Source organism: Sebastes umbrosus, chromosome 9, assembly GCF_015220745.1.
Source record: "Sebastes umbrosus isolate fSebUmb1 chromosome 9, fSebUmb1.pri, whole genome shotgun sequence".
In the NCBI taxonomy this organism is placed as follows: Eukaryota; Metazoa; Chordata; class Actinopteri; order Perciformes; family Sebastidae; genus Sebastes; species Sebastes umbrosus.
Genome location: NC_051277.1, coordinates 11,430,202 through 11,449,452, shown reverse-complemented (window position 1 = coordinate 11,449,452; position 19,251 = coordinate 11,430,202). Strand labels below are relative to the sequence as shown.

The following is a 19,251-nucleotide window of genomic DNA, read 5'->3' as shown; positions in this document are numbered from 1 at the left end:
TATATATATGTATATATATATTTATATTTGTTTATTTTTATTTTTTATGTGTTTGTTTTTAGAAAATAAAGTCAAGGAAATAAGTAGGCCTACATACAATGAGCGTGACTATTTATATTTGAGCATTTTTTATTTTTTTTTGCTTAGTAAGGTGACTTTTTATTCCTCTCTATATTTATTTATTTCTCTTTATATATATATATATTTAGCAGATACTCTCCTCCTCCTCCTCAGATTGCACAAATACCACTTCCGGTTTACCCGGAAGTAAGCATAATTCCCAAAGATGGCGGAGCAAGGTCCGATGGCCATAGCGATGCGGCTCCGAAACCAGCTCCAGTCCGTCTACAAACTGGACCCGCTGAGGAACGAGGTGAGTGGCCACGTTAGTCGAACCCGTCCGCACCGCGGTGGAAACACAGGGGGAGTTCAAACCGCTCCGGAGCCGAGATAAACACGCGCATCTAGCGGAGAGATCGTGGTCGTCTCCGCGAGGAGGAGAGGAGAGGAGGAGAGGAGGAGAGAGGAGAGAGGAGAGGAGGAGAGGAGGAGAGAGGAGAGGAGGAGAGACATGCTGAAGCTGCTGAAGAGGAGCTGCTGTTTGAGCATGCGTGTTGTTCTGCCCCAAATCCTATCAACTAACTTGCTATTCCACGAGTTTTAGAGGCCACATGTTCAGCTGGAGTCAACTTTACTTGTAGTTCACGCGATGTGTGAAGTGGGACGGTGGATCTGCTGTTTAGTGTGAGACGTTGTGTCCCCAATCAGTCCCCAAAAACTCATTTAAACCCTGATTTACCTGTCCAAACGTCTCCTGTTTGTTCACATGTAGTGTTGTTTTAGCCTGATGGGAACATTCCTCAGTTCTTAACGTGTTTACTTCCTGAGTTACACCCAGAAGGTCAAAGGTCAGAGTCAGCTGATGTTCATTATCTAGCTGACTTCAGTGCTGTATTATATAATGGTAAATAGACTTGCATTTATATAGGGCTTTTCTAGTCTTCTGCGCACTCAAAGCGCTTTACACTACATGTCAGCATTCACACATTCATTCACTGATGGCAGAGGCTGCTAAGGTGCCAATTTTGCCCATCAGGATCTAATCTAGATACTCATTCACACACCGATGGCTGTGTCTTCAGGAGCAATTTGGAGTTAAGTGTCTTGCTCAAGGACACATCGACATGTGACGAACCACCGACCTACCCTCTGAGCCACATATAATACGTTTTTCATATCATAAAATAGAGGTGATGTCCATCCTGTTTGCTGTTAAAGTAGACACAAAGTAAAGCAGTTTTCTGCTTTTGGGGGTGGCAGTAGCTCAGTCCATAGGGACTTGGCTTGGGACTTGGCGGAGGGTCACCAGTTCAAGTCCCCTCATGGACCAAGTACTGAGTGTGAACTGGTACGCTGGAGAGATGCCGGTTTGCCTCTTGGGCACTGCCGAGGTGCCCTTGAGCAAGGCACCAAACCCCCAACTGCTCGGGGCGTCTTCTTCTTCGACCAAAAAGGAGAGCACTGATCAGTTACTGTTTGTTCGGGGGAGTTTGATTATGGCAAAAGTCACAATCATGATTATTTTGGTCAATAGTGAGATCACGATTATTTAACACCATTACTCATTGGCTTAAAAAACATTGTGCATTTAGAAAGAACATTTTGTAGCCTACGTTTTTTAAAGTTATATTCATCAATTTGGTGCACTTTGAGAGCAAAATTAAGAGGCTATGAGAAGTTTGTGCTTTTGTAAACTTTATTTAATCTAAATTTAATCATAAACAGCTTGGTTGTATAGATACTTTATGAATGGTGATGACATGACAAAGGGGTACACTGGATTTATTACACAATACAAAACAAGAGCGATACAGAATGTGGCGCAATAATCGTTTTATGTTGATTATATTTGTTTTCATAATTGTTAGAAGATAATTGAAATTTGATTGATTGCACAGCCCTACTGTTTATTGTTCCGTTGCTTTTGATCCCACAGAAGAAAACGTAATATCTTTTGCTTTCAGGTGAGATGTTTGCTTTGAGTTTAAAGCTTGGCAGAGCAGAGGAGTTATGCTCATAAAACTTTGTTTTGGGGGGAGATATATAAATGTTTAAACCAAACCTTAAACGTATTTACAATACAGTATGTAAAACACCCTTTCGTGTTTTGCCAGGAGGAGGTGAAGTTGAAGATCAAGGACCTGAACGAACACATCGTCTGCTACCTGTGTGCGGGTTACTTCATCGATGCCACAACTATTACAGAGTGTTTGCACACCTGTGAGTATAAAACGGAGCTTGATAAAAATAATTATTGTTATTAACTTAAAAGTATTTCTGCCATTTCACAAGAATAGATGTCTAGCTGGATGAAGTCATCAGAATGAGAATTAATTGTCCGTCGTGTCTCTCTGCTCTACAGTCTGTAAAAGTTGCATTGTGAAATACCTGCAAACGAGCAAGTATTGTCCGATGTGCAACATCAAAATCCATGAAACACAGCCTTTACTCAACCTCAAACTGGATCGAGTGATGCAGGACATTGTCTACAAACTGGTGCCTGGACTACAAGAAAGTATGTAAACAAACAGTGCTGTCTGTATCAGTGTTACGCACAGTTGTGACCTGAAGTATCAGTTCCCATGAGGGTCAATATTTACAGTTTGGAGCTTGTGAAAGCTAAAATAAAAGCTGAAGAGAAAATGTTTTACTAGAATTAAACCGGGCTTTACAGCTGTAGACTAGTTGATTATTGACAGCAGTAAACATTGTAAACACCACCTGTTTTTACCATATTTGAAATCAGTATTGTCACTATATCCGCAATGTTTGTCTAATATCGATGTTTATGTTTCATCAGGTGAAGACAAAAGAATAAAGGAATTTTATCAGTCGCGTGGGTTGGAGAGAGTCGTCCAACCGTCTGGAGACGGTAAGTCTTCACTTAAGTAAAGTCTCGGTTTGTGATTAAGTTCTGTTGTGATTAGATTGAAGAAGGAACTAGATCCGTGTGTCTATTCCATGTCTGTGGGACATCTTTGGTGCTACACTGTGATTGCTGTAGTGTTTCTTCTTCTCAGGGGTTACATGACTGTAAACCAAAGTGGCAGTACTGTGACATCATTCAACTTTTTTGAAGTTAGATTTTTTTGTAAGACGCCAAATAAGCCAATAAGCTTCAAATGGCCTTATATCAACACATTTTTGAAACTATAGAGCATCTCCACGACAGTATAAGCTGTCTTAGCGTCATGTGCAATACATGCAATTAAACACGCATGTACAATACAGGACCAGGAAGTGCGTATACGGCGATTCAAATTTCACGGTACTTTGATGAAATGTTGGCTGAGTACGTCCGAAAATATGAAAAGAAGACCTCTGTTCTTGGAGCTGCTCTGACCGCTTTGACCCATGCTTTGACTGCAATCGGTAAGACGTTCACAGGAGCTGCGCACCGTCCGCATCGCGCCGACTGCGCTGACCGCAAGAAGCATGAAACGGATTTTTCTTCCGCAATGGCCACAATTGCAAATGGATTCATCATATTTCACTGTTTTTCCCGGCATTTTTGCATTGAGTGGCACATTAAGATTAATGAAGAGTTGTTTGCTCGGCAGGGGCAGGAGACACAAACTGCATCTGTATCTGGCCTGCAGTTTGCAGCTAGTTGCTGCTCTGTTAGACAAGACTGCATAGCATCAACCTGCGCTGTCAAAGACCTGCTGATTAATGTGTACTTCTTTTTTTCCCGCCTCACTAGATGCTGTACCCGATGCTACAGGTTTACCGTACACAAGCTTCGACCATTCAAAAGCCCACTTCTACAGATATGATGAGCAGGTTTCGCTCTGTCTAGAAAGGCTAAGGTGAGCTTTTGTTTCTGGTGGATTGTGTGTGTGTGTGTTTTTCATGTCATATATGAGATAACTCTGACAGGATGTAAATAAAATATGCTGCTAAATGTGTCAGACCTTCAAGTTAAACCTGTCTAACATACCTTTTTCAAAACTGTGTTCTGTTTTGTCTTTACAGTTCGTCGCTTGCTGGAAAAGATAAAACGAAACTCACTCTTCAGGTAAGTCATATACACACCAATAAATGATCCCAGATATATTTAGCATTGTGTTTCAGTACAGTCTGTGTACTTAGTGAAATTGTTGAGCTGGTAATGGATGCTTTCAAAGCGTCTCGGCTCACAGGTTTGCACAACCGTGCAAAACATGTCTCCAGGGCCACATTTTTGAAGCCTGAACAAGTAATTTTCTACCCTTAACTGCTAAGCAAATACATGGCACAATGACATCTGCAGCAACAGCAGAATCCAGCACTCAGAGCTGGTTACTCTGGCTGCCTCATATACTCACCGAGAGACGGGGGATAAGTGGTACAAGTACACCAGTGAGGCTTATAGTCGTTCTTTATTTTCCAACCAAACCACTAATTTGTCAGTAATTGGGACATTTTCTAATTGTTTGAGAAAGTGTTGTGATGATTTTGACTAACTACTTGAGGCCAGATGACCAAGATGTTGACTCAGTGTTTGTGGTGATTAGTGCTGACACGTAGGACTTGAGATCAAAAAATTGTATCAATCCAAACATCACACAGGAGTGTATTTATGTCCAACAAATACCTTTATGTGTTTGTTTCAAATTGACTAGGGCACCAGACATTTAACATTTCCCATGAGTGTCTGAACAAACCTCTTTCCTTTTGTGGCAAATGTGGCATAAAAGAACTATAAAGACAGATATAAAAATGTTAAATATTATTTGTTATATAATAAAATTAGATTTGAACTAGGGCTGTTTTAAAGAGTGAAAACACTTGTATCATTTGAAACTAGAAAACCTAAGGAATCCATTGGTACCAACCATGTCATATTAGCTTGTCGCAAATTTACGATTAATTCCAATTAACTACGGATAATCAAGCGATAAATTGTGATTAAATATTTGTAATTGATTGACAGCCCTAATTTGAACACAAATGAAGGGCTAATTATGGCAGCGATCCCAATATGTTGATAGTATACGGTATATAGTAGTATATATGTTCGTTCTTCCAGTGTTTCCTCGAGCCTACTCACACAAATCTACATCATGGCAATTTAAATGGGGGCGTTTGAAACACAGCTTGTTAAGCAGTTTCAAACCCACTAAAGTGAAAAAAGTGCCTACCTTGTCAGTTATTACTGGGGTTTTCCCCTATGTGGCTGGATCCTCTTGACAGGCCCATTTGTCGAGGGACATGTGTGCGTAACAAGGGATGTGGGAATGTATAATGCTCGGACTTGAACAAAGATCATTGGGGGAGTAATTTAACTAAAACACAGACTGTGTCAAATTCCACTGTGCTTATTATCCTCACCGCCCAGCCAACATTGTTACACACACAGCAGAGACTTCAGTCAGCCAGCAGAGGGCACTCTTGCTTAACACATGGGTTGTGTGGTACGGCAAGTTTCTCATCCAAGTTTGGGCTCAAATCAAGATTTCAGATTTTTAAATATGTTTTCACTATAGCAAAATTAAAAAAAAAAAAATCCATGGGAGAATCTGGAGTTTTAGTGAAGGCTGTAAGCGTTAGGTCATCATCATCCACCACCACCCATGTCCTCTTTCACCACTATGTGAAAATAAAATGTTGTTTATTATTGTCTAATGTTACCTTCCTTATGTAACGGGAACATGCAGCGTCATTGGTTCCACTCCTGACTCTTGATATATGCAGCTGTTTCCCTCTCACCTCTGTGTGAACTTATAAAAATAGGTTATAAATATTTGAATTGGATTCGACTCTTAACCTTTCTGTTACGTGCTGTTCTCTCTCTCTCCTCTGCACGTCCAATCATCATCCACTGTTTTTTACTGAGGTGGAAAATTCAGTAAAAATAAATTTCTGCCTCGGCTTCATAAGAAATATTGTCTCGCACTGCACTCAGGTGGAAAAAGGAAGTCAGGCTCTACGGCTTAAGAGCGTATAATAAGTCAGTTGGGACCGGAAAACGTCCAGCAGTAAGCTGGGTTTTTCTTTACCGTAAATCTAAATGTAACAGGAGTACGCCACACCCTGTCGATACGTTTACGTTTCTTATGTGGAGGAAATATGTTCTGTCGCCTTTTTGTTACAGTTTGTAACAGTGAACTTTAGACGGACTTTAGAAACACTAAGATATTTGAATGTTAAAATGAAAAACAGCAGCCTGCACTTCTAGTGTTACAAAAGAGACATTTATAACTGACAAGCTGTTTACGTGATCTGGACAACAAAACCAAAAATGTCAGTCTATACTCTCTGAGCAATGAGTTACTTCTGCAACAGGGGATACCGTTAAGCAAATCAATCAATCAATCAATCCAAACGTAAAATGAGAGAAATGTTTTCATGGTACAGCTACATGTTAAATACCCCATCTTAACCTGCTTTATGAGCAAGAAATCTCCCTAACTTGCTCTTCATTGGTCACAAGAGTTGGAGTAATAAACACCGTGATCTATCAGAATTAACTTCTTGATTTTAATGACTGATCATTGCTGATCTGAAGTTTGACAGTGCGTTTGTTTGACCTCGTCTCTGCAGCAGAAGTTTGTTCGTTGTTCTGTCCGAGCGGAGGTGAGACACCTACGGAAAGTGCTTTGTCATCGGCTGAACGTGGAAAAACACCAGGTCAGTCAACACTCATCATTCGATAACACGACATTATGGTGAACATGACGTTACATTAAAGATCTGTCAATATTTACTCGGCTTATGCTAATGAGGACTAATGTGTGAAATGGCTACCGAGCTGCATGATAAAACGCTCTTCGAAAGACAATCTACATCTGCTATGTTACGAGAGAAAAAGATTTTTTGTATAATTATACGTTTGTCAATGTGCATGTAAACATATTCTTTATACTTTTACATACAGTCTGTTGACAAAATCAGTAGTCTGCTTGGAAACACTGCGTTGTTGTCGCCAATTTCTGCAACTCTTCTTTTCTCCAACTAAGACCTTTGGCATGCAAGGCTCATTTGTCAATTATTCAATATTTATTGAGGCCTTTATTTGCTTTACGGATGCATGTGTGAAATGAATTGTCGACCCCTACCTCTCACTGTTCATACAAAGAAAGACCGTCTCAATCAGTCGCCAAGGAAAAATAGTTTTGATTAGTTAGCAGATGTTTGGTAAACACAATGAATAAAACCATTGTTTGCCTTGTTTTTGAGATTTGAATTGTTCTTGTCTTGAAATTGTGGTTCAAAATCACTGCAGTAAAGAATCAGTGCAGAAACTCTGAAAATCTGTTTCCCTGGTCACTCAGCTCTGTAGGGATGAATGGATTCCCTGTGCTTGCTTGCTTGCTCAGTGTGGAGGCGATTTTGGTTAAATCGTCCATCAACTAACCCGCATGTTTTCATAATTGTGATATAGCTTAACACATTAGTTTGTCTTGATGACCCTGTCGCCGTCATGAACGCATGAAGCATGTTTTCAGTGCATGGGAAGAAGTATTTGTTTCTCGTCGCATCTTTTACCAGCAGCAAACAGGTTTCTCATATAAAAATAATCACAGATGTTCCTCTCAGATTCCTCTTCACATCTGTTTGTGTGGTCTCCCTATAGGTCCAGATGTTGTTCAATAACGAGTCTCTGCCCGATCACATGACCATGAAACGCTTATGGCTCTCGCACTGGTTTGGCAAGGTACGGTACAGCCGCTGTTAACTAGCGCCAACAATACATTCCTTCACACTTTATACTGTGGTTCATTTAGAAAATCAGGATAAAGTTCACTGGAGATGTGTAGCGGTGAATAGAACATTTCAATTATTAATAATATAGGTTAAACCTAAATCATTGTATTCCACTGTCAAATTCAACTTTACATAATTTGAAATTAAAGTAAACATTTGTAATCCAGTAGTAATGTGACCTGACACATAATGAAAGATCAACTTTTAGTTTGTGATCTATTTAGAAGATGATAATAGTTACATATACTTGTACCACATATATATAATAAAATATTTTCTCCTCTCAGGCCCAACCTTTAGTGCTTCACTACGTCATCAAGGACAAAAGGACCAGATAGGACATGCTTTCACTCGGAGGACAGCTGTACATATTTTGTACAATACATATTCTATTTTAATAGTGTTTTTGTGTACATATTACTTATTTTCCTTGTTTTGTATTTTTGAAAATAAATTTTAAATGGGAAACATAATAGTTTGTATTGCTTGGTTACAGTACAGTATGGTTTCATCTGCATATAGATATACCTGTACAGGAAAGGCTCAACACTAATAGAGAGTGTGTATCGCATGGAGGATGGTGGAGTGGTCCTCCCTTTTTTCGGACAGGTTTATAATATTGACAAAATGTTTGGATTTGTTGCAGTTTTATTTCATTTTAACTTGAATTTGGATACTTCATTAGTTTCTCATACTTTAGATGTTGTACAGCTTTACAAAGAATTATGAAATTATTGGTTTTGGTAATAACCTATTTTGCTATCATTATGTCCAAAGTCCAATTAATGATGCAGCGACTTTCTTTGCCAAATTGACATATAGTTAGTGATATAATTTGCACATGTGTATTTTTACGTTTAATATCAAGGAAAAGGAAGTATGAACCATCAGTGTGTTGCAACCAAATAGAGATGATTACATTAGTTATTTTGTTTGGAATCAGTATTTAACATGCAGTAGGACACTGATGAGTCATCTTCACCCTGCACTTTTTAAAAATCATATGAAGCATACAACTATGCTCCAACGTGATGTCATGGTCATGATTTCACCTTTTTACATTTTTGAATTCAAGCAACTTCTCGCACTTGAACAAAACATTTGTGGGCATTGACACCAGTTGCTTTCTGTTGTGGAGTTCTTGAAGTTTTTCATATTTTGTTGTTTTACAACTTTGAATCTCAGCAGATGTAATCATCACCGACCAATCTCTTACTCGCCTAACTAAAGGCATCTGTACTAGCAGCGCTTCTGGCAGAGTGTCCGGACACAGCATTTCTTCATTCTATATGAATCTGCTCAAGCTCTATCTCATAGGGACTGAGTAAACAGTGATTTTTAAAATCCTGCCACACATTCTGGACTCTGACTTGGCCAGCCATTGTTATTTTGAAGCCATTCCTGTGTAGCATTGGCTTTATGTTTGAGGTTATTGTCTTACTGAAGAATAAATCTCCCAGGTTGCAGTTCTTTTGCAGACAGCAGCAGGTTTCCTGCACTGATTTTGGTTTGTACATTCCCAGGCCTTTTGGGGCCTGTTGCAGAGATATGTCTCCACAGAAAGATGCTCTATAGTGTATGTTTCTGGTGATGCTACACCAATAGTGAGTAATATGATGGTCAAAAAATGTCACTTTTCATCAGATCATAGAATCTTCTTCGACTGTGTTTCAGTCTCCTACCTTCCCTCTGGCAAACACTAAACATGAGTCACAGCCATAAAGCTGCGACTGGTGGATCTTTGCAGCAGCAGTAGTTTTATGTCTCTTATCTCGACCGTGTAACTCTCAGCTCCTTCAGGTTCTGGATCTCTCCGCCTGCTCGAGGCAGATTTACAGCTGTGCCTTGTTCTTTCAATATTTATAATTGACCTTACTGTAATCCGACTTGTATTCAGTGCCTGGAAATTGTCTTGTGTCCCTCCCCTGAATGGTGGTTTTCAGTAAATGTGTCACAGATTTGCTGTGTTATTGATTAGATGCAGGTGTATTTAAGATGACTTGTCTTTGACGATGACTTCTAAAAACTGTACTAGCGGTGATTTAGATACAAATACCTACGCTATCATCTATTTTGTTATATTTTTTACTCATTGAAAACAATCTTTATTTTTTTATTAGATATTAAAATGTCCTTTTTTGTTCCAACATTTCCAAATCACAAAGTTCGTATTTTTTTTTTTTTATTAGAGCACAGTTTTTTTTTTTTAATTAAAGCATTATGGTTTGGCTTTCAAAAAAATTGGCAAACCTAAAAACTCAGATGGTAATATTACATCAATGTTTTTTTTATTTTACTTAAAGGGGAACTTAAGCTATTTATCATTTTGTTTCCATAAAGTTGGGGATTAGCAATAGACAGATTTAAAAATGAATGGTCAACATTGCTGCAGTAGAGGCCGAGAGATCCTGACTTTTCATCCCTAGTATGGGCCAAGCTCCAAAAAATGCTGGAATCTACATTTCCATTAATGCAACTCAATAGCATCATTCATTAGATCTTGCATGCCTGATAAATGTGCACATCTTTCAAACTCCACACCCCCGGTTTGTTTTAAATTTGTGGTCTGCGATAACTCATCAGGGTTATTTTTTTAGGCTTCAGAAAACTCCCTCCACAGCCACATTTGACATTATACTGTACAAATGTTTTCACAGGAACTATAGAACTTCTTTCGATGAGTAAACTCAGCTTCATGTGTAAAATCAGTGGCGTGCCCCTTTAAGCACATAGTTGCCATCACAAAATGTAAAAGCGGCTGAGACAGCTGGCATTCCACCTCATCTTTTAAATGTTTATGTGACAGGATAACTGGCGATATTTTATTGCACATTTTAGAAGCTTGCAGAGAGAAACAAATTTGGTGGATTCAAGCAGTCTGAAGGCTTGACGAGGATCGCTTCTTGTGCAACATTTTTCCAAAACAAAAACTCCCATCCAGACCCACCACCTCTTTATCTTTGCAGGATTCCACTGACCACCATCTCTCTCTCTCTGTAACTAACTCTGTTTTGTAAAGTCAATCCTCTCAGTTTGACACTAGGTGGCACACTTGGTGCTCCTCAGACATCAGCCAGGAGGGAAGCTTTGATGTGTGTGATCTTGTCCAGAGTGAAAGGAAAGACTCTGATAACCTGACACGGGCTGATAATATATACACGCCTTGTATCTTATTCTGTCTCTACTCTTTCTAAGTAGACCGTGCTGCAGCAGCCAGAACATTTCAGTAACACTTTACTAAGTTGCACGTGTGGCATTTTGAATATCCCTTTGAGAAATTGCTGTAAATAACACAGTAAATGTGCTTAATGCATGTGTAACACTGGGACAGCATGGTGAAGGTAAACGGCATTTTTGTTCCACTGTACAAAGACGGATATCGGTGCTTGGTGTTTATGTGTCGTAAAGGTCAAAGGCTAGAAATGCAGTTTAGATTTCATATAAAAGAAGAGCACGTGTTGCATCAAGGGCAGAACAGTTTTCCATTTTACTGCAGAGGTCAATAACGTGGAATAAGGCATGTGTGGGGTAAAGACTTGTCAGATCTTCCGCCAACTGAAGGAGAGATGCCATAAACAAAGGTTTAACGGACAGTTGGGGGCTGAACAATTTAAAGTCTTGTTTTCCAAAACCAGTTTGGAGATATTTTTTATATTTTTCCAGTAACTTTAATAATACCTTGAAGTTAATTTGGACCTTCAGGCCCCATATGGCCATGTTTTTAAATGACGAATAAAATGAATTCCTTGTAAACCTGCACACCAGTCAGCATAACATACACACACACACACGCATGCATATACTGGTTTCCTCCAGCCACCCTTATAAAGCCTGAGCAAGTCCCTTCGGGGCACTCCTATGTTGAAAAAACACTAATCCCCCAAAGCTGTGACCTTTAGGCCCAAATACAGAATTTCAGTTTCCAGTTGGACCGCTCAGTTAGATCACAGCTTGTCTCTCTTGGCACCTCTGGGCTTTAATTTTTCTGATCATAATACATCGGGGAAAAATGTGCATCTAAATGTGGCCCCCCAACAAAGGGGACTGCTGATTTTGGAGAGCTTGTGTATAAGTCACCTGAGTCAAACACAAGAATATAACTGTGATGGTGAAACTGATGCAGTCATTCAACATGGAAAACGTAAAATAATAATAATAGTCAACTGCATTTTAATAGTTAGATTGATAAGTGGATATTTGTTATATTTCAGTTTTAAATTCCATTATAAAATAATACAATAAAACCAATAAAATAAAGGAATACCACTGAGATAAAGGAATATAATAATGATTATTATGCTTGGCTCAATTTACAATTAATTGTTTATAAAAAACAAACAGTGATGCTCTTTTCGTGTATATACAGGCTATATACAGTATATATGTATTCAGTTTGTCCACTGACTTGTATTTAAAGCTCCATCCTCTGTGTTGTCCCTGCTGCCAGTGCAGAGTGGCTCCATAATAAAAGGGCCTACTTGACTTTTCAACCTCCACGATTCCAGCCGATTACTTCTATTGTGTGCACCAGCTTGCTCTGTTTCTATACCCATCCAAAAAAAAAGAACAAAAAAAATCTGTCCTAACAAGCCCCTTTAGTTTCCTTCAGTCTCAAAGTCTGTCTTGATTTTTTTTTTCAAACGCAAGTGGCAGTGAGAGAGGGCCTGATATCATTTGTTTCCATTGCGAACATTATTTGAAATACCTGGTATATATCTGCCTTCCAAATAAGTAGTACTATATTTTAAGCTTATTAAGATTTTAAGAGTTTGTATTTCAGAGAAAAGAGGGATCCCACAGCGTAAAATAAAAACAGAGAAAAAAAGTCTGCTCATAAAATACATTTCAACGTCTAGAAGCCAGATGTGATTATTATTTTCTTCTCGAATATCCACAACATCTGCAGTTACTAAGTGTAATTATCAAATAAGATATTTTATTCTTATTTTATTCTAACGTTTTTATCTATTCTTTTCTTATTATACTGTTTAACTTGCACCAACATAACCAAAGCAAATCCCCAGTGTATACCTCATACACCTGGCAATAAACACGATTCTGATTCTGATAATAAATTATGTGCGTCTAAAGTCTCCAAATGAAGAATAAAATGAACCCAATGCGTAATATGGCACATGGCAGTTGCGCGCAAAAGCAGCTATACAATCTTGCAAACCAGTTTATATTGAACACTATAAATATTCCTGCTTGTTTTAGTATAAATTGCATTTTATCATCAAATAACTACGATAACATCTCCTCTCTCCACTTCCACACATCCACTCCCACACACACCAAACTCAAAACTGTTGCAAATGGTCGTCCAGCAGCAGCAGCAGCATTTCCACTGCCTCCCATTGAGCTTTATTCATTAGGATCCTCACACTAACCCATTTGCTATTCATGGGAGACTTTTTTTTTTCTCTCTTTTCCAAACAAACCCGAGTCAAGAGTGGCAGATGCGTGCCATTATTGCCCACGGCTCGGTGGAAGCTGTTTTATGTAAGGCAAAGGCGGGTTAACCTAATCAATCATGTCGACTAGTTGTGTTAAAGACGATCCATAGGAGGAGGAAAAGAAAACATATGGTGCAGACCGGGACCTTCTTGTGACAAGATGCATTCAAAGCTGGGCGAAAGAATGGGAATAAAGGCGATGGAAGGCAGCTAATTGAAGTCATGGCACTTCCAGGCTGAAAGCAAGGGGTCAATTATTCAACCAGGGCAAGATTTTACCAAGCAGAGCAGATTTTTTTTTTTTAGGGGGGGGGGGGGATATTTTATGTGTTTGTTTAATGTCTCACAACAATATGTTATCATCTTATAAAAGTCATATTGGTGTGACTTTATCTCCTTAAGCATTCCTATAGAGTGCCATGTGGTGCTTGGGTCATCTTAACTTTCAGAATTTAGAATTTAGAATTCAGAATTTAGAATATCCCTTTAGAGATTCGTGTCGTTCTCCATATTTTTTTTTTTTTGCAACTTCCCTTTTTAAATTTAATCCCTTATGGTGTAATAATAATATTCCTTTCCAATGTGACCTCACTCAGATATTTAATTTAAGGATATTATTTTATAATTTTACGCACAGTCACACATCCAAATCGCTTCTTGAAATATCATATAACCTTTATTTACATAGATGCTGATTAAATAGAATGTTACAATAAAATTATCGCATAGGATGTTTCATCTATATACAGAACTCAGAGCGTGTAAAAGTTTGCAGTCGATACTAATAATAAGTGATGCGTCCTTTTGCGCTGATGCGAACAGGCCTGCATGCTTGCAGACACACTTTTCTTCGCTCAGAAGGAAGAAAAAAAATTACACTTAAGGAGGGATGGAGTGACATCAAACCCCGGGCTGTGCTTGTAAAAAAAAATAAAAAAAAAATAGGGTGATTTAAATATTTGGCAGATCCAAATAAATGACAAGCAAAAAATAATTGCACAACTTTCCATCCCCCCTGGAAAATTAAAATGCTCACACAATTTTCAGTCTTATGCTGTACCATAACAGTGTCTGAAAGGAAACCATGATATTCCTTAAAATACTGTGGTGAAACTTAAAAGGACAGACTTGGAAGGCTGATTTAATAAATTAAAATGGAGAAAAAAAAGAAAAGGAGGAAAAAAATTCCTGAAATGTTTTTTTTTTATGTATATATTCTCCTTTTTTTAATATCCGTGCAAAAAGTTTGGGAATAAAAATGCCCCCTTTTTTCAATATTCTTTTTTTGTTGCTGCTTATGAAAATCACGGCAATTATGTCAATCGTCCACCTCGATTTCCTCGTCGTCCTCCGAGAACTCATCCGTAGTTTGGTCTCTGGATGAGGATGGAGACTGTGGGAAGTGTCCTTGGGAGGTCGGAGAGATACTAGGCGATCTGGCCTCTGTACCTCCGCCCTGCGACTCCTCAATGCTGTCCATGCTGACGAGCTTCTGCAAGGTCTGCGGGTTGATCTTCTTGAGCGACTCCACGTCCGCTTTCATTTCCTCCAGGTCGCGCTTGAGTTTGGCCCTTCGGTTCTGGAACCAGGTGATGACCTGCGCGTTGGAGAGACCCAGCTGCTGCGCGATCTGGTCGCGGTCGGCCGGAGAGAGGTACTTCTGGTACAGAAACCTCTTCTCCAGCTCGTAAATCTGGTGGTTGGTGAAGGCTGTCCGCGACTTTCTCCTCTTCTTCGACGTCTGCCTCTGTCCGAACGCGTTGACATGCTCTCGACCTGGAAGAAAAACACATACAAGACTCATTAAAACAACCTGGAAAGGTCACTTTCCTCTAAAACTATACAGCAACAACAACAGAGGGCACTGCTTAACAGGCCTGTCCTCTGATTACATGCTTGGTTTTGGCTTTTTTCCTTAAAGCAAACATATTTATTTAACTTGATTTCTTGATTTTGATTGAGCTGATCATTTTTAAATGTCAACATTGACACAAAAATTAGAAAATACATGAAATAATTCATCCAAATGACAAATTCCTCTCCATATTTTTTTTTTACCAAAACAAAAATGTAATCAAATATTAAAATTGTTAGGTTCATTATTTTTGCAGTGTAATATGCTCGCGACCTTGGAGTGGTGGAAGAAGAAAAACATACAAATACTCATTAAAAACAACCACTAAGGGTCACTTTCTCCTAAAACTACAGCAACAACAACAGAGGGCACTGCTTAACAGGTCTGTTCTCTCATTACATGCTTGGTTTTGGGCTTTTTCCTTAAAGCAAAAAAAAATTATTTAACTTGATTTCTTGATTTAATTGAGCTGATATTTTTTTTTTTTTTTATTATTGTGTTATAAAGTGGTTACAAAACAAGTGAAGACATGTGCAGGGACATATATAAAAAAGACCAAATATATTATACAGATAAAGACAAATAACAAAGTACCAAAACAAAATCATCCTTTTTAAATGTCAACATTGTCACAAATATAAGAAATTATCACTAAAAAAATACATGAAATAATTCATCCAAATTACGAATTTCTCTCCATTTTTTTTTTTTTTACCAAAACAAAAATGTAACCAAATATTAGAATTGTTAGGTTTATTATTTTTGCAGTGTAACATGCTCGCGACTTTGGAGTGGATGAAGAAGAAAAAACATACAAAAGACTCATTAAAACATGGAAGAGGTCACTTTTCCCCTAAAACTACAGCAACAACAACAGAGGGCACTGCTTAACAGGCCTGTCCTCTGATTACATGCTTGGTTTTTTATTTTTTTATTTAAGGGTAAAGGAATACATACACACACTTGTAAAGGGACATACAGACAGCAACAACAACATATATAAAACAAACAAAAAAGAAACATAAGAAAAAGAAAAGAAAAGAAAAAAGTACTATCCGTTGTAATAGTGCAGTGTCAAGAGATAAGTTCATATTCATATACATACAACCAACCTCATATGTAAATATATATACATACAGTACATATGTCTATATCCACACGTGCATTCATATAGATATCCACTTAGACACATTCTCTTACACAATTATCTATTCTATTTTACAGAAAAAAAGGACATATTTACATCCCTTTAGTTGACCTTCATCGACATTATTTATTTATTAATTTTGTTTAATATCCATGCTTGGTTTTGGCTTCTTCCTTAAAGAAAAACAATATTTATTTAACTTTGATTTCTTGATTTGATTGAGTTGATCATTTTTAAAATGTCAACATTGTGACAAAAATAAGAAATTATCACTAAAGAAATACATGAAATAATTCATCCAAATGAAGAATTTCTCTCCATATTTTTTTTATTTTTTACCAAAACAAGAATATAACCAAATATTAGAATTGTCATTATTTTTGCAGTGTAACACACATTCACATAGTTGTGTGTGTCATTTACCTTTATGTGTCAGTGTGCATATTTCATCCAACACACTGCTGCATGGAGTATAGGCCATAATAGCTGATTGACTTTTTGACAGCAAGCTGAATATATGACCCCAACCATGTTTTGAACAGTGAATATCAATTCTTACCATCAAATCTCGAGATACAGGGTTCCACGATTTAATAAGGTTAGACTGAAGAAGCACTCTTTTGTACACCAGTCAATCCAAAAACTAAATATGGAGCAGAATAATCCCAGATTAAATGTACATTGAAGGGCCTCTGAATATCGTCTTCTGTGATTGTAATGTTTAAATGTTTGTACCCTTGTTTTTTTGTCTTTGTCCTTTCTGTGATGTTGCAAATGGAGCTGCTGTGATGCAAAACAAATGTCAGACCTGTCTGACAATAAAGTATTATCGTATCGTATCGTAGGTGTTTGCAGGATAACGAGGAAAACTCTTTTACCTACAATACTATAGTCTTTGGGCTCATTTATTATGGAGTGGAATGCAGGTGGAGGTGCATGAATGATATAATCTGTTTTAATTATTATTACCGTATATTAGTCAACATTTAAATGCGTAAAATGTGCCATTTTCCATTTTTTCTTATCTTATGCTGTTACGCATTCCTATACAGCTGTATTTATTTAACTTGATTTCTTGATTTGATTGAGCTGGTCATTTTTTAAATGTCAAGATTGTCACAAAAATAAGAAATGATCACTTAAAAAATACATGAAATAATTCATCCAAATGACGAATTTCTCTCCATATTTTTTTTTTTTTTTACCAAAACAAGAATATAACCAAATATTAGAATTGTTATTATTTTTGCAGTGTAACACACATTCACATAGTTGTGTGTCATTTATACCTTTATGTGTCAGTCTGCATTTTCATCCAACACATAGGCCATAATAGCTGATTGACTTTTTGACAGCACGATGAATATATTAGTCGACATTTAAATGCGTAAATGTGCCATTTACCATGTTATTATCTCATGCTTTTACGCATTCCTATACAGCTGTCCCAAAAATCAAAACAAACCCAGCTGTGAGTCAGCTGTGATTGCAGTGATGCATTGCTCCACCTTTAAAGTTGTTATCTGCAAAAATAAATTTCACGTACAAAAAAAAAAGTATTTACCTTCAGCTGCCTGGATAACACTGACTTCCAGACCCTTAAAGGTTTTGCTGGCCAGCTCCTCCAGCGCGCACAGCGGCGAGCTGGGAGTGCTGATCCCGTTCCTCGCAGAGTTGGAGCCGGTCACTTTCTCCAACACTCTCGGCGGACAGATACTGATACTGGTGGAGACCGACTTCTTCACCGACGGTTTGTTTAGGATATCCTCTATGCTGAACGGCGTTAAAGGCTTGTTGGAGTTGGCCGGCGGCGGTAGCTGATCCAAAGGAGCCCGTCTCCTCTCCTCTCCACTGGACTGCTGCAACACAGAACCTGCAGCCTTCATGTCTTTACTGGAGGTCATCGCAGTCCAGAAGAATCGCTGCTGCTGCTTCCAGAAAAAGTTGATTATTTCATTCAAATGGCAAGTTTTACGCGTCCACAAGTGTCTCCTCTCTTAGACCCAGCTCTATATTTTGCAACTTAGCTCGCCTGAGAGCTTTCCTCCAACATAACCATGCTGCTTCGGGCGTATAGTTGTAAAAAGCAGCCGGACTTGTATTCCTCCTCAGAGAGTCGCAGTTCCTCTGCCAAGCTCCATGTAGATCTTTAGGAAGTAACAGACTGGAGGGGGGTGAATCCCTGCAAGCTGTCTCAAAGCAGCAAGAAGAAAGAAGAAGAAAGCGACTGCTAACGAGTTATTGTTGATTGGGCGAAGTTCAATTAGAGAAACACTACACTACTTGCTGACCCTGCTGCTGCGTCTTAAAGGGCCGGACCATAATAAACTAATTGGACGTGAGGGAGAGGAGGAGTCTGTTGCAGAAGAGGAGGAAGATGATGTCCTGAGTGTTTATGCATCTGTTTCCCTCTGCTGGTGGTGTGTTCTGCTAGAAAAGGGAGAGTTAAAATACTGCCACCAGCATCTTTTGCATTATGGAAAAGTTTGGAGGAACAGCGAGCCAACAATGGTCTCCAGCCGTGATATTCATTTAGGCATTTTTCGTGCGTAATTACGCATAGGGCGTTGTGCGTAATGTGCGCATTAGGCAACTGTGTTGCACCGGAATTTGGCTTGAATTAGCCACAATGAGCACATCTACGGACCTGATTGTGAAGTCTATTAAAATAATTTGCCTACAAGTAAACAGAAGCTGTTCAGGTTAACCCATTGTTCAACACAGACAGGTGATGGATTTTTGATTTTTCTTTATGACATCAGATAGGTGACAAATTATTTTAATCTGAAACTAAAAAATATATTTTTAAATGATGGTTCATATTTATTTGCTGTATGACTCTAATACCTGATTTTTCTTTATGACATCAGATAGGTGACAAACTATTCTAATCTGAAACTATAAAATATATATGTTTTTTAAATGATGGTTCATATTTATTTGCTGTATGACTTTAATACCTGGAGATATTATAAAGCTTTTTATCTGAGACTGAAGCCACATATTCTTAAGATTAAAAAAAAAACGACAAAATCAGAAAGAAA

General features: G+C 38.2%; 2 protein-coding genes across 4 annotated transcripts; one reads left to right on the top strand and one right to left on the bottom strand.

The window, feature by feature from the left end:
* Window positions 1-220: 220 nt before the first annotated feature.
* Window positions 221-8,222, top strand: pcgf1 (polycomb group ring finger 1). 3 transcript variants are annotated; one of them, XM_037781206.1, is made up of 9 exons: window positions 221-373; window positions 2,175-2,280; window positions 2,423-2,575; window positions 2,861-2,932; window positions 3,764-3,869; window positions 4,036-4,078; window positions 6,589-6,672; window positions 7,619-7,699; window positions 8,037-8,222. In XM_037781206.1, exons 1-9 carry the CDS (start codon window positions 287-289, stop codon window positions 8,085-8,087), a joined length of 783 nt encoding a protein of 260 aa, XP_037637134.1. In that variant the 5' UTR covers window positions 221-286; the 3' UTR covers window positions 8,088-8,222. The 3 variants fall into 3 exon arrangements, with proteins under 3 accessions (XP_037637134.1, XP_037637132.1, XP_037637133.1); XM_037781204.1 differs by having other exon boundaries at window positions 6,586-6,672; XM_037781205.1 differs by having other exon boundaries at window positions 228-373; window positions 2,178-2,280; window positions 6,586-6,672.
* A 4,154-nt stretch (window positions 8,223-12,376) lies between these two features.
* lbx2 (ladybird homeobox 2) lies at window positions 12,377-18,513 on the bottom strand. The gene is made up of 2 exons (XM_037779206.1): window positions 17,772-18,513; window positions 12,377-14,981 (listed from the first exon to the last, which is right to left on the bottom strand). The coding sequence occupies exons 1-2, from the start codon at window positions 18,109-18,111 to the stop codon at window positions 14,524-14,526; spliced, it is 798 nt and encodes a 265-aa protein (XP_037635134.1). The 5' UTR covers window positions 18,112-18,513; the 3' UTR covers window positions 12,377-14,523.
* Between the last annotated feature and the right edge of the window lie 738 nt (window positions 18,514-19,251).

Bases quoted from the DNA above. Each gene is read 5' to 3' on its own strand.
- pcgf1 (XM_037781204.1), top strand. From the start codon at position 287: ATGGCGGAGCAAGGTCCGATGGCCATAGCGATGCGGCTCCGAAACCAG. The intron at 374-2,174 runs GTGAGTGGCCAC...GTGTTTTGCCAG, and splicing joins TGGACCCGCTGAGGAACGAG to GAGGAGGTGAAGTTGAAGAT. The intron at 3,870-4,035 runs GTGAGCTTTTGT...TTGTCTTTACAG, and splicing joins CTCTGTCTAGAAAGGCTAAG to TTCGTCGCTTGCTGGAAAAG.
- lbx2 (XM_037779206.1), bottom strand. From the start codon at position 18,111: ATGACCTCCAGTAAAGACATGAAGGCTGCAGGTTCTGTGTTGCAGCAG. The intron at 14,982-17,771 runs GTAAATACTTTT...TTTTTCTTCCAG, and splicing joins TGTTATCCAGGCAGCTGAAG to GTCGAGAGCATGTCAACGCG.